Source organism: Triticum aestivum, chromosome 3D (genome assembly GCF_018294505.1).
Source record: "Triticum aestivum cultivar Chinese Spring chromosome 3D, IWGSC CS RefSeq v2.1, whole genome shotgun sequence".
NCBI lineage: Eukaryota > Viridiplantae > Streptophyta > Magnoliopsida > Poales > Poaceae > Triticum > Triticum aestivum.
This window is the reverse complement of record NC_057802.1, coordinates 495999524-496025079: the sequence shown is the minus strand read 5'-3', so window position 1 is coordinate 496025079 and position 25556 is coordinate 495999524. Positions and strand designations below refer to the sequence as shown.

The window sequence follows — 25556 nt, the reverse complement described above, 5'->3', positions numbered from 1 at the left end:
ATCCGGGTTGTTTTGGCAATGTCCAGTACATATTTAAATTGATGGAATGGAGTCAAAGATATCGGCCTCATGCTGAAAGAAACAAGTGCTCTCAAAAGGTTGTGAGTACAAAGATAAAAACTTGTGAAATGTACAGCGAAATCCACAATTGTCGTTGACCTTCACATTAGGAGTTTTTGTGTGGAAGAACTCTATAGAATGAATCATTTATCATCAATGTGATGCAAATATAAAGTATAGCATGATATGAGGCTGAGGGACAGGCAAAATCGTTATGGAAACCTGTACCCGGAATTGATAATGGTTGACAACTGCGATAACCATTTTAAGTTTTTCGCTGCTATGACAACGAGTCAAGTGTTGATGCCAAACACACTGACACAGAGTTATGTGTTGTGAAGGAGAAAGTCCGGAATCATGTAGAAATGCTTGAAGCATAAAAGCAACAGACAAGTGTTTGCAGATCTGCTTATTAAAGGCTTGCCGCCCAGTGTGTTCGGAGAACACACAGTCGACATGGGTTTTATGGTATAGTCTAAGATTTCCGGACAATAAAAGGGCCCAAGGTTAAAGAATCTGTTTCAAAACAGAGGAGTGTGTTGTAGGTGTTGATTCTATCGGGAATGAACCGTGATGATGAGACATGCTCTACATGCAAATCTGTGATGGAACAAGTACTTTGAAAAGAGTTATTTCAAAGTATAAAGTTAAAAGTATAATGATGAGATCAAGGGGGAGAATGTTAGGTTGATCTCTCCACCAATGGGCCAAACGGCTCATTGGGCCCTTGATCCACGCCCTGATCGGGGGCGTCCAGCCCAAGCAAGGCTGGTGGGCCCCTGTCGCACAGTGCTATAAAGAGGAGGTGGGGACCAGGGGCACGGGGTACGAGGTTCGTCACCGCTACTGTTCCCCACTCCTAACCCTATCCGATCTAGAGGGAGGCACTGAAGCGATGGGAAGCTCCACCGCTGCCACTGCCCACACATCACTACCGCCGCCATCCACCATGGCCACCCATCGGGCTCATCAATCCAAGGAAAAGGTAAAGACTACCGTGAATCTTTAAACCTAACCGATCAGAGCATACAACAGTTAGAACTTTAGCTCGTTATGTTAGCCTTGATGCGCATGTGATGGAACCTACTAGGATCTCGACTTTGTTACTGCTTTTGGTTTCATTAATGAAATCGGAGGAAAACCTCTTTCATTAATTTTTTTTCCAATTGCCTATTGGCATACATTCTAATAAGTGGTATTAGAGCGAGAGTGCAAATAGATCATGGTGCAGATGATCTAGACCGATGCGAGGGGCACGACCACAACATGTGTTGAATGTTGTTCGTAAGGTAAAATGACTTTCTCTTAGAGTGGAAAGGAGGCTGATGCGATACGAGTTGTTGGTGACGACAAACCATCATCGACAAACAAACAAATTCCACAGGTGGTGGGAGCCCGTTCTGCACCACATCCACATGAGCTGCTACAGGCTGCTTGGTTCCCTTCCTCGTCTTGCACTGTATCAAGTTAACTACCAGGTTTCTAATGAAACCATTTATAGTGTCCGGACTCTGATAACCACCTCGTGAATTGCCTTTCTTCTCGCCAACCAGATTTCCCAAAGAGTGATCAAAATCTCAATAAACTCTACATGGGAGGCGGATTCCATGAGATGAAAGAACCACTCATTCGCATATGGACATGTAGACATGCACATGTGTTGAACCATTTGGCAATCTGCTAAGGCCCAGATGCACCGTGTGATGGTGCAATATATGAGTGAATGACGCCAGGATCCAAAATCACCATGGAGAAATGCACACAGTCGCCGTCTTTGCTATGATTCTGTGTTGTAAGACCTTGCAAGTTTGAAGCGAGTGCAATGCGAGAGACATGCAAAATTCTTTACCCTAGATGGTACCTTGATCTTAATAAGTTGGTCTATTCCTTCCTAGATCTTATAAACTCGAGGCCGTTTGCTCTTCTAGCCAATCCTCTTTGGTCTTCTTGGTACATTCCAACATTATGAACATGATCTGACCATAAAAATCCCGGTCTTCTCGGAATGGCATGCCCATAAGTTATCATGTTGAAGTGTACCGATGAGAATATATTGGATGATGTCAGCGTCCGTAGGCAAGAAATGATGCCTGAGTTTGTCGACGCCCATGCTTCGGTCACCGAGCAAATAAAACCCGAGACTTTCATAGGAGGATCATCATATAGCACCACATGCAATAATCTCCTCTCGTCCCTAGGTATCCAGTTATTTGACTAGACATTTGTCATGCAACCATCACCGATTCTGCGAATCAACCCCATCTTCAAAATATCTAGAGCTTTCAACTATAGCTCTCCAAACTTGCGATGGTCTAGTGCCAAAAGACGTCGTCATAATATCACTGTCCAAGAAATATACCGCCTTTAAGATCCTTGTGGAGATGCACTCTCTCTCATGAAGCATTGAGATTCACTCTCTGAATTGAATTGTCGGTACACTTTTTTTTGAAGGGTGAATTATCGATACATGGAGACCTATATTCTTGTTTGAGCCTCACAGAGGCATGTATGTTTTTTAGACAAACAGAGGCCTATATGCGGGACTTCCTATCTCCCGCAGTGGTAGGGCTTCGCGTGCCACAACTGGACACATGTACCTAACCAGTGGAGCTGCTTAGTGCTAGTGATGAATTTGCAAAACGAAATATGTAAAACTAATTGTAACAGCCATTTCGAATATTTCATGAAATTTCTGAATACTTTTCAAAAATTCTGAACAAATTATTAAAAATCGTGAACAAGTTTTGAAAAATTGTATCGAATTGTAACCAAAATTTTAAAAAATGGGAATATTGTATGAATGTGTGAACAAATTTTGAAAACAGGAACTTTTATTAAATTTTGAACATTTTTTGACCAACATGAAGAAGTTTTTAAAAGATGTGAACAATTTTTAAATGTGCGATCAACTTTTAAAATGGGAACTTTTTTGAATTTGTGTAGAATTTTTGAAAAACAGAACAGTTTTTGAAAATATGAACATTTTTGAAAAAAGGACTATTTTTTGCATCTGTGAGTACATTTTGAAATTCCGAACAAAATTAACAAAGAGCGAAAATTATTTGTAATTTGCGAAAGAGTGAACAAAAGTTCAAAACAGGAGCATTTTTTGAGCTTGAACATTTTTTCAAAGATGCAAACATTTTTTAGAAAATGAATAACATATTTTGAGTTTGAAAAAATTAATAACAGAAACTTATTTGAACTTCTGCAGATTTTTTAAACTTTTGACAAAAAATGAGTTCTGAAAATAAAAATAGAAGAAATGGAATTAAAAAAGAAATAAAGAAGCAGAAAAACGAAAAAAGAAAAAGAAAAAGAAAACTAAAAAAAGAAATAGAAAAAATAAAAAGGAAACAAAAAACCAGTAAAAACCGGTCAGGAATCTTCTAGAAGGTTCTGTCAGGAACCTTCTACAGGTTTCCAAAACCGGATACTGCGCGTATGTTATCTCGTAACTGGGCCGGCTCATCTCGGTGGCCAGGTAGATCGCTCCAATTTCAAAACAAAAGGCCTATATCGATGGATTTCGTTTGGGAAAATTTTGTTTTTGCCACTCTAGTTTTTACCCACTTTGCTTATGCCACTTTAGAATTTGACATTTCACTTTTGTCACTCTTAGCTTTTGACAATATATCACTTTTGCCCTTCCGTGGCAAAAACAAAATTTTCAGAGTGGCAATTGTGATACATGTCAAATACTAAAAGTGGCAAAAATGAAATGAAAAATTATCGTTTTTGCCACGGAATGACATTTGTGATGTACTATTAAAAGCTAAGAGTGACAAAAGTGAGATGTCAAATTCTAGAGTGGCATAAGCAAAGTTGGCAAAAACTAGAGTGGCAAAAACAAAATTTTCCCATTTCGTTTTGGGCCCGGGTTCGGGCCAGCACAGCCGAGATATACAAAGGCCCGAAGGGTGGGTGGCTGTCTCAAAAACAAAAAAACTATCTCCCTATAGCTTGCCTAAAAAAAAACCCTAGCTCCCTAGCCTGCAGGATCACACCAGCCACGCTCGCTCCTGCGACGCTCGCGCCGCCCCTCGCCTGCTCTCTGCTCCCGTGTGTCTGCTGGAGCCCGTAGTCCGTCGCCGGCCGCCGCCCCCCCACCGTCGTCCCGCGGCCCCAGTCCTGCTGCTGGCTGCACCGCGCCGTTCCGGCCTCGGCCCCGCCCTCCGTGCCGCTGCCGCCGGGCGCAGGCCCCAGCCTCCGCTGCTCCAAGGACTCCGCCCCTGCTCCCCGGTACCCACCCCGATCGCCGTCCTGCTGCCGCCGGGCACCACTCACTGGGTAATTTTTTCGTACCGAGAGACAGGACTGAAATTGATGCATTTGACGTTGAACTGAAAGTGAACTGAAATAGACCTGAAATAGAATTATGTGTATGTACATTGTATTGATTGAACTCGAGTTAACGCATTTTCATATCAATTTCATTTAATGTTGTAGAAATAGAAGATGCCGCGATAGTTTTCACCGGTGCCCCGCAACGGGAGTGTCTACACCTAGCATTTCAGCGTTGAGTTTAAGTTCTAGATTTATTGTGCAATCAAGCAATTTTATGTATGTTTTAGCAAGTTTTTTTAGAGGTGGTTATGAGGTATCTCTATGGGTAGTTATAGGCCATAAAACTTTGGCCCGGGGTTTACTTCAATCATGGCTTGGCCACTGCATGTATGTACATTTTGCATCCCATTGTAGAATCAGGAGCACTATTATGTGTACCTTAACCTAAGCCAAGGTGGATGAATTTCAACTCACTGCTTTTTTTAATGTAGAAATTGATAATTGAGAAAAATAAGAAGTGCTGAAGCTAGGGTTGCATTTTTTGTGCTTGGGCAGCATATTAGGTGGGATGGTAGTGCTGCGGTGTGGGTTTGCAACTAGCGGTCAGCCGACCGTTTGTGGGATGTGCGGGCCGGCGCCTGGCGGTGAGATGTTGGTTGTGCTGGATCTGGGAAGATGGCGACACGTATTGGGTACATACGCTGCCTCACTAGGCTGACATGTCACGGTCGTATTGCATGCTCAAATCTTACTACAATGTGATGCGCAAATTCAAAATAGTTTTTCCGTTGTAAGTTTGCAGCCCCCTTCACCTGCCTTTACACCTAACACAACTCTTCCAGAGTTGCTGGCGCCCTCCTCCATATCATCCTCTCTTCAGTAATGACATTGATCCATCTGGATTTGTTGTTGGCAAAGCCCTAAATTCCTTTTCTGCGAGCCGTCAAATCCAAAGCTTTCCTTTCAGGCCATTTAGGTGTGGAGTACTAGTCTGATCCATCTGTCTCAGTCTGTACCTGTGCACAAGATCAATCTTACTCATTCCTGTGCTGCGAACCCATATAATAGGACATGCTTAGCTCAGGATCTGTTTAGATCTTTCCTTGTTAGTTGAGTCGGTTCAACTCTTTCGTAAACTACTGCCAGCTGCGCTATAAAGCTAGGCAATTAGCGCATAATCAGGTATCGAAGAAATAAATAGAGCAAAGGGGAGGTTTACCTCCAGAACAGATCTATCCTTAAGGCATCACTGTCCCCAAGCCAAAACTCTCTCGCCCTTGCCCTCCTTTCACACAGGATTATCCCCTTCTTTATCAGATGTACCGATCCTCAGCCAATCCCTACCACCACCCCAGTCACGACCCAAATTACTAAGGGCGCAGTCGTGAGAGGTAGGAGATCTGACGCGAGGGTGTTTGGGCTTTGCCGCCGTGGCGTCTGGGGGGCTAGATCATTCTGGAGGTAAACCTCCCCCTTTCTCTATTTCTTTCTTCGATACCAATCACACGAGTACTGCCTGGCTTATATAGCAGCCAACCAACTAAAGATAGAAACCGAATCAACCAAGACTCCTGATTCTATTCTAAATCAATACTTGCAAATTAAGAAAGCTAACAAATCCTAAGATAGGAAGGCTTATCTAGATCTAAACATAATTTGAACTAACCAACCTAACTCGACTTGGAAAGCAATAAAGACCTATCCGGCTGGAGTAGGACATGGCTGGTGTGACATCACTCTCCTCTTCGACAAGCAGCCCATCCTCGAGCTTGAAAGAGGTTACTCCCACCTAAGAACCTTCAGGAACTGGTACTTGTGTTCAGTTGACCAGTCGCCTCCTCTTCGGAAGCATCCGCCCAACAAGCATAAAGGCGCTTGCAGCTATGGCGTGCGCGGGGGGGGGGGGGGGGGGGGTGTTTGTTGTCGCAATTGTAGTACAGACCCTTGGCACACTGTTCATCCATGTCGGCCGGTGATAGCCGCAGGAGGTGCTGCTTGCTGGGCAACGTAGCTGCAGCCTTGGGAGGAGCCGCAAGTTCTGATGTAGACGGCCTGATGCCTCCCTCGGTGTTTCCCTTGTGCACGAGACCTTTCTTGCTATCTTCTGGTGCATCACACATGACCTATGATCCTCTAGTGTCGCCGAATACATGAGCTTGACGTTGGTCCGGATTGACCTGTGAGACCCGCCACAAACAGCTCCACCTGGTTCGCCTCTCTAAGTCCTTTGCACCTGCACACGAGAGTTATAAACTGCTCCTCGTATTCACCGACGAAGCCGATTTGCCACAGGTTCTTAATCGCTGCGAGCTTAGTGTTCCGAATTTCAGCCCGAAACGTTAGTTCAGCAATGAGCTGAACTCTCCCCGGGAGGTGCGCCATGTCACGCTTCAGACGTCGGTACCAAAGTGATGCCCGCCAAGACAAATGATATGATGTGAGCCACACCTTTGCTGCTTTTCAGCGTGCCTTGCAAATGAAATTGCTCAACACAAGTGAGCCAGGTTAGGGCATCTTCCGAGCCATAAAAGGCGGGGAATTCCAGCTTGTGGAATTTGGGTCTCCACTTGCCGGTGTCGTCTGGATGCGAGGGGTTGCTCTTACGGTCGTTCATTTCCTGTGCTTGCTCCTCCTTGATGAAGGGTTGACTGGAGCTGCTCTTCTCCAGGCGTGCAATGACCAGCTTGCTACTTGAGGTCTTCAATGTCCGCCTCAATCTTGTGCAGGATAGTCACCTGCAGGTCCTCCATGATCTCTTCCCGCGCAGCAGCGGGTTTGACGGCGAGCTTTTCCTTGAGCAACTTGGACATGTCTGCGAGCGAAGCCATGCAATTGGTTGTGGGGAAGATTCTAGGATCGGTGAGTCTGATGCCAATCTGTCATGACCCAGATTACAAAGGACGTAGTTGTGACTCGTGAGTGGTAGGAGGTCTGGGGCTAGGGTGTTTGGGTTTGGAACCGTTGAGCTTGGGGGGATAGATCGATCTGGAGGCAAACCTCCCCTTTTCTCTGATTCTTTCTTCAATACCAGTTACACAAGTACTCCCTGGATTATATAGCAGCCAACTAACTAAAGATAGAAACCGAATCAACTAAGACTCCTGATTCTATTCTGAACAACGACCAATACTTGCAAATACAGAAAGCTAACAACTCCTAAAATAGAAGGCTTAACAGAATCTGAACTAGCCAAACTAACTCGACATGGAAAGCAACAAAGACCTATCCGGTTCATAGTTACGGATTTGCTGGGAGAGGTTTCAAACTCCGATCTGGATTCGCTGCCTGATTTGTCAAACTCTAATTAAAGGGCAGCCCGGTGCACGTAGCTCCCACTTGTGTAGGGTCCGGGGAAGGGTCCGACCAGAAAAATGGATTCGGTAGCTAGAGGAGGTGGCTGGTGAGCGGCGACTGGACGACAGAATAAACACGGTAGGTGGCACGACGGATGGTTGCGAAAGCCTGACGGCAGGCCCGTCGTTGTTGTCCAACAGCAGTCCTTTGCCACAGATGCACGTGTGGAGGATGAGCAGGAGAAAGAACGAGCGCATGAGGCGGCGACGCTGGATTAGGTTTAGACGGAGGCTATCGGGAGCAGCTGGAGCAGCAGGTTGTGGCCTTGTGGGCCTGTTTGGGCTGGACCAACCAACATATTATTTCTATTTTTTATTTTTTATCAATCTAGGATCTTCGATGGCTATTTGCATGCAAACCTTATAGTATGTTGTTCCTAACCAGATATAGCAAGTTCACGAACTGGATCTCCAATTCGCAAACCGGAGATGTATACCCCACATCGAACCCGATCCGTAGGACGTAGCGGATTCGAACCGCGAATCAGGTAACTATGATCCGGCTGCAGTAGGCCATGGCTGCCTTGAAAACCCTGATGGCCAACATTAAAGAAATCACTAAGCTTCTGGATGAGAAGTTGTTGGCCCAGAAGAAACCTGTTTGTGGCTGGTATCCGTAAGTCGATTTGCGCTGATATCAAGCTCATGAACCTGGAAACGCTAGATGATGCCATGGTCGATGCACCGATGGGCGCCCGTACGACGAGCATGACGCACCAGAAGCCAACGAGAGACTCTTGTGCCCAAGGGAAACACTGGGAGCCATCAGGCCGTCTACTCCAGAACTTGTAGCTCCCCCCCCCCCCCCCCCCCCCAAGGCTACTGTGGTGTTGCCTGGCAAGCGGCTATCACCATCCGAGATTGACGACCAGCATGCCAAGGGCCTCTGCTACAACTGCGACTGCAAGTGCACCATCGGTCATCGCTGCAAGCGCCTTTATGCTTGTTGTGTGGATGCTTCGGAAGAGGTTCCTGATTCAAGCTGGCAATGGGGATTACCCAGGCGGGTATTGGACTCCCATCCCCGTCCCCGCGACAGACCTCCCTTGCCTGCCTGCGGGGATAAAAAGTTTCCCATCCCCGTCCCCGCGACAGACCTCCCTTGCCCGCCTGCGGGGATAAAAAGTTTCCCATCCCCGTCGCCGTCGTTTTTTTATCCCCGTGGGAAAAACTCATACACGCAATCAACAACAACTTTCGATAGCATTTCAGTAGAAAAAAACAACATTTCAGTACAATAAACAATGTGTTTGTGGCTAGGTTAGGGATTTCTTAGGGCTTTTTGGCGCAAAGGGGCGGGATGGGTGGAAATTCGGGGTCGGTAATCGCGAGAATTACCTGGGGTCTACTAATTTTAGATCCCACATGTAAGGCCTTCACGGGTAAGGCGGGTACTGCTATCCCATCCCCATCCCCGTCTTGTGCTTTGGGTAAGGTATTTGGCCCACCAGTTTCCCGTGGGCATTAAAGCTGGCACATCCCCGTCCCCTAACAGAGTAATTACCCACTGGTAACGGTTAACCATTGTCAGCTTGATTCCTGATCAACTGGACGCCAGCACCGGTTACTGAGGGCCAGTTCTTTTTGGCGGCTTAAAAAATAAGCTACATCTCCCCAGCTTAAAAAATAAGCCGCTCTTAAAAATTGTTGAGGCTTCTAAATTAGTTATACCATAACTAGTTCAGAAGCCCCAATAAATAAGCGAGGCGGCCTATGGAAAAAGCTGGGGAGGAGGCGGCTTATTTTTCAAGCCGCCAAAAGAACTGGCCATGTATTCCTGGGCTGCTTGTTGAAGGGGGAGAAATGCCACACCATGGGGTACTGGACCCAGCCGGATAGGTCTTTGTTGTTTTCAAAGCCTGCTTAGTTTGGTTAGTTCAGATTCTGTTTAGATCTTTCCTTGTTAGTTGAGTCGGTTCAAGTCTTTCCTAAACTACCATTAACATATGGTAGGCAATTAGCATATGGATTCAGGTATCGAAGAAATAAACAGAGAAAAGCAGAGCTTTACCTCCAGAACAGATCTATCCTCATGGCGTCATGGTGCCCAAGCCTGAACTCCCTACCCTCGCCCTCCTACCACCACGGCTATCCCCTCCATAACCTAGGTCATGACACAACCTTTAAGGTACTTTGCTGCCATAGTTTATAAATTAGGAAAGAAAACAATCCCATGAAAGCATTTTGTGTCGAACAGCCGTGCCATTTTCGCATGTACCATCTCAACATTACAAAAGTAACAATGTTAACAGTTCGATTGATGGCACATTTAGCAAGCAAAGTTTGATCAATGCTTCATCTTTGTTTATTTGTCGTGATTATGCTATTAATGTTGCATGTCTTCTGTGTAGTAATCAGTGAACGTATGTGATGAACTATAAGTGTTAATGTTTTTTTCTATATCCACTGTTACTGCTTCATGATCTGCATTAAACAACCAACAGCTTAAGTTCTTTATGACTTCTATACTCAAGGCACTGAACAATATTCTTTTTTCAGCTTTCTCTGAAGTATGACTTGTGCACAAGTCTAGACCTGTAGACGAGGATACAAAGGAATTGCTGGCGTAAGTTTTCATTTGAGAAAATATCAGTTGGCAGCTTACAATGGCTGGAAATCAGCAGCCCGCTTCAGTTGTGTTGAATGATGCAGCAGTCCTCGACGCCAAACCATTGCGCACATTGACCCCCATGTTCCCTGCACCGCTTGGGATGCACACTTTTACCATAAAAGGCTCACCTCCAGTTGTCTGTGTCACCCCATTTAGACCATATGCTGGAGGTACCGAACTGGGAGTGCCTGGTGATGTTCTGCCAACCTCTGCAGCACTGTCCGCTCCTGCTGATCCCAACCCGGTGCAACCATATATGGTTCATATGAATGGAGCGGCTAATGCTAATGGTACTTCAAACAACACAATGGTCTCCCCGGTGTTGCAAACTCCTCCAGCAGTCAGTACACAGGAATCTGGTAAGAAGAAGAGGGGGACGCCCAGGCGTGTGCAAGATACTACTGTTCCTACGGCTCCTGCAGTTCATTTGGTTCCTATGGCTCCTCCAGTTCATTTGGTTCCTTCAGTTCCTTCCGCTCCCCCAGAAGGTAATAATACTGTTCTCCAGACACCCCCTTCAGCCGTCACACAGGAATCTGGTAAGAAGAAGAGGGGACGACCCAGGCGTGTGCCAGATGTTTCTGTCGTACCAACTCCTTCAGTGCCTATAGTAGACGGCGAGCCTATTTTTCAGACACCTCCTGCATCTAGCGTACATGAATCTGTTACAAAGATAAGGGGGCGGCCCAAGCTTGTGCAGGATAGTTCAGATACTTTAACTCCTCCAGTTCATTCAAAAGAGAGTGAGCCCCTTATGCAGACTCCGTCTGCAGTCACCTTATTGGAGGATGGTAAGAGGAAGAGAGGGCAGCCGAAGCGTGTGCCTGATAGTTCAGTGACTCCTTCAAGTCATTCTGAAGATGTTGACAGTGGGGACACATCAAAACGTGGACGGCCCAGGAAAATTGACACAAGCCTGCTGCACCTGCCATCTTTGTCTTCAGATGATCCCAGGGAATATGCAGATAATGTACTTTTTATGTTTGATGCACTGCGGCGACGGCTCATTCAGCTGGATGAGGCGAAGCAAGTAGCGAAGCAGCAGCATAACTTGAAGGCTGGGAGTATCATGATGAACGCTGAACTTCGCGTCAATAAGAGCAAGAAGATTGGAGAGGTTCCAGGTGTTGAGGTTGGTGACATGTTCTACTTCAGAATCGAGATGTGCCTGGTAGGGTTAAATAGTCAGAGCATGGCAGGGATAGACTACATGTCTGCTAAGTTTGGTAAGGAGGAGGACCCTGTGGCCATTAGCGTTGTGGCAGCTGGTGTGTATGAAAATACCGAAGATGATCCAGATGTTCTGGTTTACACTGGACATGGCATGTCTGGTAAGGATGACCAAAAGCTTGAGAGAGGTAATCTTGCACTGGAGAGGAGTTTGTATAGAGGTAATCCCATTAGAGTTGTTCGCACTGTGAGAGACTTGACTTGTTCAACTGGTAAGATATACATATATGATGGCCTTTACAAGATCAGAGAGGCCTGGGTGGAGAAAGGGAAATCTGGGTTCAATGTGTTTAAACACAAGTTGCTGAGAGAACCTGGACAACCTGATGGCATTGCAGTTTGGAAGAAGACTGAAAAATGGAGGGAAAATCCATCCTCTAGAGATCGTGTTATATTGAACGACATATCATACGGTGTGGAAAGTAAACCTGTCTGCCTTGTAAATGAGGTCGATGACGAGAAAGGCCCTAGCCACTTCATCTATACAACTAAACTTAACTACATGAATTCCCTGAGCTCAATGAGAAAGATGCAAGGCTGCAAATGCATAAGCGTGTGCCTACCTGGTGATAACGACTGTTCTTGTACGCATCAAAATGCTGGTGACCTTCCTTACAGTGCTTCAGGCACACTTGTTAGTCGGATGCCTATGTTATATGAGTGCAATGATTCATGCACTTGTGTACATGATTGCCGGAACCGGGTTGTACAACAAGGTATCCAAATCCACTTTGAAGTGTTTAAGACGGGAGATCGAGGTTGGGGCCTCCGTAGTTGGGATCCTATCCGAGCAGGCACATTTATCTGTGAATATGCAGGTTAAATTATTGACAAGAACGCTGTTGATGCAGAAGACGATTACATCTTTGAGACCCCTCCCTCGGAGCAGCACGTAAGATGGAACTATGCACTAGAAGTACTGGGCGAATCTAGTCCTTCCGACTTAAAAGAACCATCTAAGCAGCTGCCAATAGTTATTAGTGCAAAACGGACTGGCAACATAGCTCGCTTTATGAACCACAGCTGCTCACCTAATGTTTTCTGGCAACCAGTTCTATATGATCATGGTGATGAGGGATATCCACACATCGCATTCTTTGCACTTAAGCACATTCCTCCAATGACAGAGCTTACATATGATTATGGTCAGAGCCAAGGTAATGTTCAGCTGGGAAGTAATTCTGGGTGTCGGAGGTCTAAGAATTGCTTATGTTGGTCTCGCAAGTGCAGAGCTTCCTTTGGCTAAATAATCAACCCGTAAGGGATAATTTGCCAGTTGAAGGTTAGTGATTTCTGATTACCTTTTCCTTTCTCAACATTACTTTTCCGAAAGATGTCCTACTTTCATTTTAGATAATGCTGTCATCTATGGGTGTGATGTTTTCCTGAGATGTTGATAGATGCAAATATTCTAATAGAGTATTAGTAGTTTGCGCCCTTTTGTAAAGTCAGAACTCACAGGAGTGTATCTTTGTGTTCTATATAAAATTTCACTTTAGAAACATGATTCGAGTTTGGCAACTTGGTAACCAGGAATTAAAAAAGGGAATGCTAAAAATCTGACGTCAGATTTTTAGGCATGGCAAATCGAACGTTTTTTCATGACAATTTATATTGGTGATGATGTAAAATTTAGTTTGCAAGCACGGCAATTTCATGGCAAAAAATGAACTGAGGCGGATTTGCCATGCTCGCCAACTAAACTTACCATCCTCGGCGAACATAATTTGCCATGAAAAACGTTCGATTTGGCATGCCTAAAAATCTGAGGTTTGCTGGATATTCAGGTCCTTAAAAAAACAATAAACTATATATTTGCTTGTAGAAATTTTTATGTATGATATGAGTACTAAAACCAATTTTCAAACATTGTGCAGAAATATTATGACCAAAAAAAGAAATAATGTTGTTTTATAGCCCACACATGGATGCCTTCAGAACACTCTTTCCTCGCATGATTTTGAATTACTGAGCTTGTTTTTCTTATTCGATTTTTGTTTATGAAATCTGCATAAGGCTCACCACAACAACTGCTGGAACCATTTGTTTCCCATCCACCTGTAGATCCTGTTAGATGTATGTCTAGTTCGTAATCTGATGAGCTTATCTTTGATGAACAGAAGCAGCGGAACGTTTGTGGCATCATGAAGCAGCAGCATACATGTGGTGTTGCAGCCACAGCTGAAACAACTTTGCCCCTCTTCATAGTTAGAATAAGGCGTACTCTAGAGTACATGTTGCACAAAGGACTGGTAGATGTTCCAATAAGGGCAAACTATGTTGCTATGGTCTTCGTACTGTAGTTCTCTGCTCCTGTCTGAGACCATCCAGTGGAACTTTATGTATATATGGTTGCAAAGATCTGTACAGGGTCTTGCGAGGCTGTTGTGAATCTGTTGTTTTCCTGTTGTAATGATCCTAGTGGATCAGTTTGTCCTGTAATTGCCATGTTGAGTGAATAATGAAGGCAGCGGATCAATCCGGCTTGGTGAATCCGTAGGCAAGATGGTAGACCTATGGCTGTGTTTTTAGCGTATATCTGTATCGGGTGAATCTGTAGGCAAGATGGTAGGGTACCATTTTGCTGGAAATGTTTGCTGTGGTGCCATGATATAGGTGGCGAGCGGTGCAGGAACTATTTTGTTTCGTCAGTGCTGGTGAAGTGTTGATCAGTTTTGCTTTGCCGCAGATAAAATATGTCCGTCTTGCGGTAGAAGCTCCAATTGGCGTGCTCGCTTCATCGAGCCATTTGTCTCCTAGAAGATCCAACATTGTGTGTCCGCTGTCATTTCGGAGAGGAAAATTTCGAGTGCCAGTTGCTTCGTAGTGCAGTGTTTTGATAAAATTTTCTTGGTTTTAGTTCAGCTGATGTTCATGCGCCGTGGATCAGCATAACGTGGTTGCCGCGTTGCCCATATCGTTACCATGATTTTCCATGCCAATGTCATCTGCAATCAACTAGGCCATCTGTTCATCTCCCTGGGAAGTGGAGGCGATTTAGTTGACGGACGTCCTTAGTTGACTATGCCTGTTCCGGCTCTCGAAGAGACGTAAACCAAACTGCCGCAGCTCCGTTTCCCAAGCGCACGCATGCAGCCGTGTGAACGTGCTCTGAAATCACGCTGCCATAACTTGCACGCACCAGAAAGCCGAGGGGGCGCGCAGTAGTCCTTACGAATTCATCCTCTTTACTCCTCAGTGTGCAGTGTTCCATATATAACGAATGATTGGAGTGCGAGTCCTAATCTGCTACCCCAATTCACCGAGTAAATAGCATAAAACCACCATAATTCGCGTCATGGTTTTAAAAAACTACCATATTTTTGTTTGTGACCGATAACTACCAGAATCGGCGTCGGCTGTTTCAAAAAACCTAAAACATCCGTGGCTAAGGAATTAAACCGGTTTATGACAAGTCGGGCCCGCACCTAAACGAACCGTTTGTTTGACCGTTCGTTTCGGCAGCCCCTGCCTTCATGCCCTCTGGAGGTGAGCTCGCCGGTGGCGGCGTGGCGGCCGCTAGGTGGAGGCGCAGTGGGGTGGGAAAGGAGGCGAGGTGGACGGCGGCTGGGAGCTGGCTGGAGGGACCCGATTGCTTTTCATTTTTTTGACAGGGACCTGATTGATTTTATGCCACGTCAGTTAACGGTCAAACGAACGGTCAAACAAACGGTTCGTTTAGGTGCGGGCCCGACCTGTCATAAACCGGTTTAATTCCTTAGCCACGGATGTTTTGGGTTTTTTAAAACAGCCGACGCCGATTCTGGTAGTTATCGGTCACAAATAAAAATGTGGTAGTTTTTTGGAACCATGACGCGAATTATGGTAGTTTTATGCTATTTACTCCAATTCACCACACACCCCATATCAGATCCCAGTCAAGTTCTGCCCATCTGCAATGACGTCATTTGCCGGCGTCTCTCTCGTCGGCGACGGCAAGGCTGTTGGTCACGCCATCGACGTCTCCACGTCCAGCGGGTACCACCTGCTTGTGGTTAACCGCTACTCATCCATCAAAGACGTACCTAATGGCACGGTGATCGTTTCTCTCCCTTTCATGGTAGGAGGACATCGTTGGCACATGTGGTTCTATCCTAATGGCGAACGCCCAGAGAGCGCCGACTCGATATCTCTCTTTCTACGTCTCGTTGATGCAAATGTTGCAGAGGCTCTGAACGTGCAGTCCATTTTTAGTTTCGTTGACGAGCATGAGAAGCAAGATTCAGCACATATTCGTGCCAGCAAGCCAGACAACTTCTCTAGCTGTTCACGAAGTTGGGGTTACCCAAGTTTCATGAAAAGAGACACTCTTGAAAAATCAAAGCATCTAAATTATAACTGTTTCACCATCCGATGTGATCTCTCCATTGTCACGGCCACTGATCTCTTCATCAAAGTACCCGCTTCTAGCATAAAACAGCATATCAGTGGCCTCCTGCTGTCCAAGGAGGGCACAGACGTGACATTCGTTGTGTCCGGTGAGAAGTTTGCTGCCCACCGGTGCGTGCTTGCAGCTCGGTCAGCTGTCCTCAAGGCGGAGCTGTTTGGATCCATGAAGGAGAGCACAATAGCGAGTGTCATAGATGTAGAAGACGTGGAGCCAAGAGTGTTTAGTGCTTTGCTTAACTTTATTTACACCGATTCACTGCCCAAGATGGAGATAGGAATGTTGGAGGATGAAGGAGAAGCCCAAGAAGCATTGTGGTTGCAACACTTGCTTGCAGCGGCCGATAGATACGCTCTCCAAAGGCTGAAAGCACTCTGTGAAGAAAAGCTGTGCACTCACACAAACGTGAGCTCGGTGACGACTATTCTCACTCTAGCTGAGCAGCACAGCTGTTGTGGATTGAAGGAGGTTTGTTTTGAGTTCATCAAGACTCCTGCTAATTTGAAGGAGATAACGGCTGCTGACGGCTTGGAGGACATAGCTAGAACCTGCCCCTCTCTTCTAAAGGAGCTAATTGCTAAGTTTGCTTCCTAAAATCTGAAATAACGGTTAGTTTTTCTCTGTATATTTCCGAATTATTGTATGTATGTTTCTAGGTTGTCGTTTTGTTTTCTTGGCACCATTCGCCGTGGCTTCATGTTGTGCCACAAAAACATTTGTTTCCCAAATTTACAGAAGCAACGCAGTGTCATGTGTTGCACTGTTGTTTTCTTAATAATTTGACCATGAAACCTTCCTTTTGTTCCTTTCAGGCGGCATCTCAGGTCGTCATGGTGATGGGTGTCCTGGAAAGTCTAGGTATATGATGCCCTTCAACTGTCAAAGATATCATCCCCAAGCTTTAGCTGAAGGATAATCAGTGAGGGTTTCTACCTTTTGATAGTTTCTATCTGAAACTTTCGTCAAGAATCTACATTTGATCCTAGAGAGAGATCAACTCCAGTAATGCGTATGAGGAAATTTAAGATGCACCACTAGTCTCATTTGATTTTGGTTAGAACAGTTTGGCAGCTGAACAGCCTGTACCCCGTCGGTTTTAGTATTATTCCTATCCAACCCCGTGGTTTCAAATCCATCCAAATCACCCTGTTGGAAATCTTGTTTGTGCCCTAATTGATATGCCCTTCTGGGTTTAGTAGTTTGCATGTTAAAGTTCTTGTTAGGGCACTAACATGTTGGTAGCTCTGTAGCCGTTCATGTCCGTGCCTGCTTCAAGTTGAGTCCCAATGCGATATGGTGCCGTCTGTCCGTGCGTATATACACACAGCAGGTTGTGTATCGCCACTGAGAGAAGAAATAAAATGAAAGGAAACTTGGATGGCAGATCACTAGATTCAGTTAGCCTGTGTGCGACGTGTTCTGTACTTGTATTCGTGAACTCCGGCGAGTTTAAGCACGTGCACTTGCGATGTGATCGTCGGGCAGCGAAAGCAACGTATAAACTTGGCTGCAGAAGGAAGATGAGGGTGGTAGCACTTCTTAATCCACTCTCTCTATGCACATATATAAGAGCAAAGTATATTTTTGTCTCTCAAGTTTCTCAAAAGTATAGACTTTGCCCCTTAAGATTTTTTGGTATATATTTGGTCCTTTAAGTCTCAAAACCGGATATGTTTGGTCCAAAATTTGATTTTGAGCACATTGACGGGGTTTGACCACATTGACCCGGTTTGACCGATAAACAGTAAATTCAAACAAAATAGCAAACAAATTCATTTTTTTTAATTTTGTGACAACCAACATGCTTGGATGCGCTTGCTGCGTGTAAATTTTTGTGGTCAAATAACATCCGAGGAGCTCTAGCAAAAAAAAATTGGCTTTTTTTGTGAGTGAAAATTATTATTATTTTGCCACAAGCTCCTCGGATGTCGAAATAGCACACAAATTTTCAGAGTTTTTTTGCTATTTCTTTTGAATTTACTGTTCATTAGTCAAACATGGTCAAACCAGGTCAACGTGCTTAAAATTTGCTTTTGGACCAAACTTATCCGGTTTTAAGACTTGAAGGACCAAATGTATACCAAAAAATCTTGAGGGACCATGTTTATACTTTTGGAGAACTTGAGGGACCAAAAACATACTTTTCAATGTATATAAGGGCAAAAGACTAGGTAGCGGACATGCCCCACGTAGGTTTTTTTTGGAGCAACTCCATTTCTCCTCTCACTCTATTCTGCACCTTATCTTAGATTTATCCTAATGATATACCGTGAAAATAGAAGTATAAGAAATGGATATACAAAAATTCTTTGATTTGATCTTACGACCTAATTTATTTAATTAATGGATCAACAACCAAACAATCCATTTTTTGAAAGAAAAAGGTAGCATGATCTTATTCAAATTCAAAGTTCTTTGTAGTTTTAAACCATTTTTTTGCTTTCATACAATTTACCGGATTAAGTGCTATAACTTGTTTCCAATACTCGACTGCTTGATCAAACCAAGCTTCAGTAATTTTAAAATTACCTTGTAGATTGGTATGTTCTCCTTGGTCCGAATGAGCAGTTCCTTCTCTTAGAACCATACTTACTACTCCCTTCGTTTCTAAATATAAGTCTTTTTAAAGATTTTAACGTGGACTACATATAGATGTATATAGACATATTTTAGGTTGTAGATTCAACCATTTTGCTCCATATGTAATCTATATTGAAATCTCTAAAAAGACTTATATTTAGGAACAAAGGGAGTAGTTTTCTTTCTTACACGGGTAAAGAAAAATGCATAAATGCAACCAACCAAAAAGATGCAAGTATGATATAAACAAACCCCTAAAGCATTGATTTTTCAAATACTATATCTCTCAAACCGCTAACTTGATTGTCGATCTGTTTTAAGAGAAGTGCATATTTCAACCCTGAACTCTAGGGATGGTTTAATCTACAACTCTTAACTACGAAACCGGTTAGACTACACCCTTCAACTATTGGAATTGGACAACTTACCCCCTAGTCTGGCTCAAGGCTGGTTTTGGTCGACGTGGCATCTTGGTGAATAGTCATAGATAACATGGCATTGACATAGCATCTGGGCCATCAAAAGAATATATGAAACTATAGCTGGTCCCACATGTCCAGCAGTCATCTTCTTCCTTCCGTTCAATCCGCTTTCTTTTTGTCTCTATGGAGCACCGCCGATAACGCCACCTCACCACCGCTTTTGATTTCCCCCTCTCATTCCAGAAGCTTGGTGAAGCTTCCCCATAGCATGCCATCCTAGTTTGACACCTTCTCTTTGCCGCGACTGACCTCACCGCAGACGCCATGGATCGAGCTCACGGTGAACCCTGACCGGCATGGAAGTAGCAAGCATTGCCAACATCGTCCCCTTCTTCTCTAGCTCGAGAGCTGACTCGGCCCCTACTCATCCAGCGACGCGCCTCCCTACCTCGGTGATGCATGTATGCCCTTGCCAGATCTGCCCCTACTGCGTCGCTCCGCCTTGACCGCCACCACCACAGGGCGCGGCGACCCCTGAGCGCATGGACGACACGCTCACCATCGCTATGGTGCGCGGCATCCCGTGCTATGTGTGCGTGGCCATTCTTGTTAGGCTAGTCATAGTGGGGTAACTTAATTAGCTAGTGCTCCCTCCGTTTTTATTTAGTTCGCATATTATCTTTGGTCAAAGTCAAGCTTTCTAAACTTTGAGGAAGTTTATGAACGAAAATAATAGCATATACAATAACAAATCAATACTATTAGATTCATTATTGAACGTACTTTCACATCATATAGATTTGTTATGATAAATGTTTATTTGTTTTCTACAAACTTGGTCAAACTTTATGAAGTTTGACTTCGTCAAATCTAATATGCAGAGTAAATAAAAACAGAGGGAGTAACTTAACAGACCCAAGACAATTTTTCTTATGTGACAGGTATTTAATGAGGAGAGAGAAGTGTTTGTGGTAACATAATATGTTACCATAACATAGTGTTTCCCAAGGAAAACGGAGTCTATAAGCTAATAAATGAAGCCATCTATGACACTACTACTATGATACTACTTTGCATTATAGAGGTAGTAACTTAGACTAGTGTGATATGCACGACACTAGTATAAATTACTTCCCACTATGACCAGCCTTAGTAACGCTAGATTAATGTCGCGTATTGCGAGACTATAGTCACTTGAGTTACTATATTAAAATACTCCCTCCTTTCCGGTTTATAGGGCTTATCTCAAAATTTTAGTTTTTCCATTTTATAAGGCTCAATTTGGTTGTTTCCCATCACATGTTCAGATTCCAAGGTGCATTAAATCATTGCATGCAGGTATTAAGAGAAAATTGACCAATGCATGTAATTTATGCATGCATGCATGCATTGCAATTAATGCATTGGTAAACATACTTTTTTAAGGAAAAAAAGAGCATTAATTGGGTGCTTTTGCAAACTACAAAAAGTATTTCACCACTCACCATCTACCTTAGTTGGTGAAATTTTTGAATTGAGCCTTATAAACCGGAAAGGAGGAAGTAGCTTCATTACTAGGTTATTGAATGCCATTCCTCACCCATGTAAAATTTACTACTAGGTTATTTCTTGTTTTGACTCCCCCAAGCCATTGTCTCGTTTCATTGTTTGAGGTGTGGCTCATCCGTCGTGGGAGACAGATGTCAGACTCCTCCATTGGTTGTGTACTCTCTCTCAACCTCGCTTTTTCTAATCATAGACCGATAATCTTAACTCACACTTTTTGGCATGCATCTAGATGAAAGTCAGCTCCCGTATATCCGAGTTGGACTACGACTCGAGGCGCCTCTCGGAGCAGCAGACATCGTCAGCGCGGTGCTAGCCTCCGACGCCACCACACACTATTTACCCATGATCTTTGCGATGTCAAATCACCAGTTGCTCTGTGTCCGAGAAGATGTCTACGCCCATGTGCGAGTCGCAGCTTCGCTAACTATGGGCGGCAGACGAGTCTGGGTTTTGGGTGTGGGGGCTAGACAAGGTCTTCGCCAGGAGTGTTGTACGGTCATGCCAGGGAGACAAAGAGATCGTGTCATTCATGTAATTCATGTCCGTATCACATATGTGCTGTATCGCGGTGGATAGCGCAAAGAAGTTTGTGTGGTCGAGCCACAAGGACGCGAGAATCCGATCATGGTCCCCTCAATGATGGTGGTAGCTGCAACAGTTGGCGGCCATAATGCACCATGTTCAAGGAGTCATTGACATGGCAGTCATGCTCTCCATGGCCTTAAACATCAAAATGTGGGAATGCGCATGAACAATGCATGAGTGACTAACAGGAGAAAACGGCAGAAGAGCGAAAACTGGTGGGGAAGGGGGGAACGGTGAACCAACGAGGGTTGTACATGCACTAGGCTCTATTTTTAGTCAAGGTAGACGAATAGTTTTGCTAGCTTGGGATAGTTAGAGTTATATCCGCTGTCTACATGGAAGACTTGTGGGAAACATCGACCGTTTGCTGGCTAAAAGCTTCCATGCATATGCAATTTGACATCCCATAGCTTCAATTGCCGCTTAGCCACGATGACATTCCAAAAAAAAAAACCTCTATTTTATATGAATGGACAAAAAAGTAGGGCCCACCACTTGAACCACAGGATTTCAGCTAAAAACAAAAGAACATACAGGATTTGGGGATCGAAACTGTATTCCCCAAAAGCCAACAGGTCCGACCACGCTCGATTCGCCTCCGCCGCCGCCGCCGCCGCCGCCGGTGACAGACTGCGAGACGGATGATGCCCCTAGGTTCTTGCTGATGACGACGGCGGTGGCGGCCACCACCAAGGAGGCAGATTCGCCTGTTGCTGGAACAGCCCCCTATCTCCCTTGCTGGCTATTGATTCAGCTTCATCTCCGTGGCGTGGGAATCTGAATTTGAGGTATGCTAATTCATTTTCGGTGTTTAGGTTTAAATCCATCTTCTTGGCAGCTGATTGCACTTGAAGCCCAACTAGATGCTCACTTGGAACTCAACTCACGCATAGGTTCTGTAGTTCGTGTGCATAATCTCCAGATCCTGGAGTTTCTCCCTTTCAGTTTCCTTGGATGTTGCAATATATGGTTTATGGAGATTTGGTCTGCACCATGCAGAGAATTAGTAGACATTTTGGTTAGTTTCCTTGGCTCTTTGCAGCGGCAGTTTCCAGCTGATATAGATACCATATGACCTGCTTACTGTTCGGCATGAATCATTTGTGTTGTTCTTCTTCGCTCTAATATTACTTTGTGTCTACTTATGTAAATGAAAGGCCATGAATCAGGTTAAAGCTCTATACTGAATCTTGTAAATATCTGTGTAGGTGAGAGAAAAATGGATCAAAGAAGATCTGCTGTGAATTTGATTCCGACTCTGAGGATTCTACTTTAGTGAAATTGTTCTGCTATAACTTGAATGCACGAGGAAGATGAGGGGGTAATCCATATGAATTCCCCCTCTTTACGATCTAGCATTCCATAGATAGCATGTGGTTGGAGTGCTAATCTGCTAAACCAACTCGCTCTCCCACATACTCCACATCAGATTTCAGTTAAATCCTGCTCATCTGCCATGTCATTTGCCGGCGTGTCTCTCATCAGCGACGGCAAGGCCATCGGCCACGCCATCGACGTCTCCACGGCCAGCGGGTACCATCTGCTTGTGGTTAATGGCTACTCGCACATCAAAGCCACTACACCTAATGGAAAGGGGATCTTTTCTCTCCCTTTCATGGTAGGAGGCCACCGTTGGCGCATCAAATACTATCCTAATGGTGACTGCTTGATGCGTGCCAACTCTGTTTCTATCTATGTTTTTCTTGATGAAAATGTTACGGAGGCTCTGAAGGTATGGTTTGAAGTCAGTTTTGTCGACGAGCTTGAGATGCAAGATCCAACATATATTCGCAGAAGAGAGCCAATAAACTTTTCAAGCAGTACTCTTGTTTGGGGTCAAATGGATTTCATGGAAACAGACACCCTTGAAAACTGTTTCACCATTCGTTGTGACCTTGCCATTGCAACTACCACTGATCTCTTGATCAAGGTACCACCTTCTAGTCTACAACAACATATCAGCGACCTCCTCTCGTCCAAAGAGGGCACTGACGTGACATTCAAGGTTGGCAGTGAAGTGTTTGTTGCTCACCGGTGCATTCTTGTGGCTCAATCTGCCATCTTCAAGGCAGAGCTCTTTGGTCCCATGAAGGAGGGCAAAATGGCAAGTGTCATACAGATTGAAGATATGGAACCAAAAGTGTTTAGGTCCTTGCTTAGCTTTATTTACACCGATTCACTGCCCAAAATGGAGATAGACATGGTGGAGGAGGAAGGAAAGGCCCAGGAAGCATTGTGGCTGCAACACCTGCTAGCAGCTGCGGATAGATATGATCTCCGAAGGCTGAAAGCACTATGTTAAGAGAAGCTGTGCGAACACATAGATTTGAGCTCGGTGACAACTATTCTTACTCTAGCTGAGCAGCACAATTGTCATGGATTGAAAGAAGTTTGCTTTGAGTTCATCAAGACACCCGCTAATTTGAAAGAGATAACGGCGGCTGATGGGTTGGAGGACATAACTAGAACCTGTCCCAATCTTCTAAAGGAGCTCATTGCTAAGTTCGCTTCGTAAAATCTATAAAAACGGTAAGTTTTTACTGTATTTTAAAAAATTACTGTTTTGACATCCACTCAAGATTTAATTCATCACTGTTTTGGAGTATGTTTAACTTCCGCGCCAAGCTTCCCGTGCGCTTCAAGGAACAGCGCGTTGCACTTTTGTTTCCTTGGCACCATTCAGTGTGACTTCATGTTGTGGCTGAAAGAACAATTTAACTGGATGCATCATGTGCGCTTTGGCCAAAAAGAAAAAGAACTGGATTTATCCTGCACACCATTCAGAGATATTGTTTCCCAATTCAAAGAAGCAATGCAGTGTCTTGCGTTGTAATGTGCCTTTTCTTCATCAGTTGTGACATGAATCTTGTTTTCTTTCCTTCAGGCGCGAACTCAGTTGGCAAAAAGTCATAGCAATGGGAGACCTGGACAGTCTAGCTTCATGATGATGCCCTCCAGTTATCAAAGATATCCGCACCAAACTTTCGCTGAAGGATGTTTAGGGTTTGTTAACATGTGCTCAAGAAGGTGTATTTTGGTCTAGAGGGAGATCAACTGCAGATATGTATGAGGAATTCCAAGATGCACCACTACTATCGACTCATTTGATTTTGGTTAGAACAGTTCGGCAACTCAATAGCTTGTACTGCATCGGTTTCAGTATTTCGTGACTTGCCACTTTTCAAATCGAAAAGTCTAACGCCTACACGTGTGGGCGTTAGCCAACTCGCCCACACGCCTTCATTGCCATCCAGCACTTTTTGCACGAATCTTGGCACGTAAAGACTGAATTTGTGTGCCACGTAGGACAACTCGTGTGTGTGGCGTGTGAGGGAGTTCGCCCGCACGCCGTTCTCTCTCCGCGGTCAACGGTTCACCAGTCGGGGCGTGCGATGAAACTGATGTCGCGCCCGCACGCCACGCACCACTTCTGTTCCCCATCTCCCACGACTGCCCATTCTCCCACTCTCCCACACCCAAGCTGTCATCTGCCATGTCTTTTGAGGGGTACATGGCAATTGCCCTATTTGTGATTGTAAACAGATGGCAACTCTCTTTCACCCGAACATGTTATTGCTGCCACGTCTTTTTGTAGCGCTACATGGCAACTGTTTCACCCGAACATGTTATTGTTGCCACGTCTTTTTGTAGCGCTACATGGCAACTGTCTACTGTTAGTAGGTGGCAACTCCTAAAGATACCACCATCGCCCACATACCCGTCTTCTCTCTCACACACCAAAAGCTATCAGTTGTCATGTGTTTTTGCAGGGTACATGGCAACTGCCTCTAGCGTGCTTGTAAGCAGACGACAACTCTCTCTTTACCCGAAACATGTTTTTTTGCCATGTTTTTTAGTGATACATGGCAACTGTCCAGTGTTACTAGGTGGCAGTTCGTAAAGTATTTCTGGCAACTGTAGTTGTCCGACATGGCAACCGTAGTTCAGCAACATGACAGCTGTAGTTCAGCAACATGGCAACATGGCAACTGAAGAGGGTCCGGACCATGGCAATCGCGACGGGACGCGTGGTTACTGACACGCGGGGCGTGTGGCTCGCAGGCGGGGAGGGGCGACGGCCGAGTCGGGTCGTGCGGGCCGCGCGCTCGCTCGCCCGGACGTGCTCGTGCGGGGCGATCGCGCTGCACCGGACGTGCGGGATGTGGCTGCGCGCGCCCGTACGCGGTCGTGTGGGCGGGGTCGTCTCCGTGCCACACAGAGCGTGCGGCACAACCACCCGATACACCACACGTGTGGCAGTTATCGGTGTCCTTTCAAATTCGATCCAAACTGCAGATCTAGTCGGTTACTCTAACTGGACGATCAAGATTTATTTTGGTGTCCGGCCCTCTGCCGGAGCGCCGCGTGCCATCAAAAGAAGGAAAAAAAGAACTTGTCCGTGTCCTGATTGAGAGCCTGCTAGTTAATACTAGGGAACTAGTTTCCTTGTTAAAGTTGTTTGTGTACGCGTGTGTTAGTGCAGTTCATGTCCG

General features: G+C 45.0%; 3 protein-coding genes and 1 long non-coding RNA gene across 4 annotated transcripts; 3 read left to right on the top strand and 1 right to left on the bottom strand.

Annotated features, from left to right (window-relative positions):
* The first annotated feature begins 4047 nt into the window (after window positions 1–4047).
* On the top strand, window positions 4048–14103 carry LOC123079934 (histone-lysine N-methyltransferase, H3 lysine-9 specific SUVH1). The gene is made up of 3 exons (XM_044502766.1): window positions 4048–4350; window positions 10200–12823; window positions 13662–14103. Exon 2 carries the CDS (start codon window positions 10307–10309, stop codon window positions 12362–12364), a length of 2058 nt encoding a protein of 685 aa, XP_044358701.1. The 5' UTR covers window positions 4048–4350; window positions 10200–10306; the 3' UTR covers window positions 12365–12823; window positions 13662–14103.
* On the bottom strand, window positions 5058–6096 carry LOC123079935 (uncharacterized). The gene is made up of 2 exons (XR_006438154.1): window positions 5567–6096; window positions 5058–5363 (listed from the first exon to the last, which is right to left on the bottom strand). It is a non-coding gene; the product is annotated as an uncharacterized lncRNA (long non-coding RNA).
* A 1336-nt stretch (window positions 14104–15439) lies between the features above and the next one.
* On the top strand, window positions 15440–16794 carry LOC123075062 (BTB/POZ and MATH domain-containing protein 1-like). The gene is made up of 2 exons (XM_044497746.1): window positions 15440–16396; window positions 16741–16794. The coding sequence occupies exons 1-2, from the start codon at window positions 15440–15442 to the stop codon at window positions 16792–16794; spliced, it is 1011 nt and encodes a 336-aa protein (XP_044353681.1).
* Window positions 16795–21596: 4802 nt separating this feature from the next.
* On the top strand, window positions 21597–24199 carry LOC123079933 (BTB/POZ and MATH domain-containing protein 3). The gene is made up of 3 exons (XM_044502765.1): window positions 21597–21851; window positions 22272–23592; window positions 23948–24199. Exon 2 carries the CDS (start codon window positions 22520–22522, stop codon window positions 23363–23365), a length of 846 nt encoding a protein of 281 aa, XP_044358700.1. The 5' UTR covers window positions 21597–21851; window positions 22272–22519; the 3' UTR covers window positions 23366–23592; window positions 23948–24199.
* The last annotated feature ends 1357 nt before the right edge of the window (window positions 24200–25556 follow it).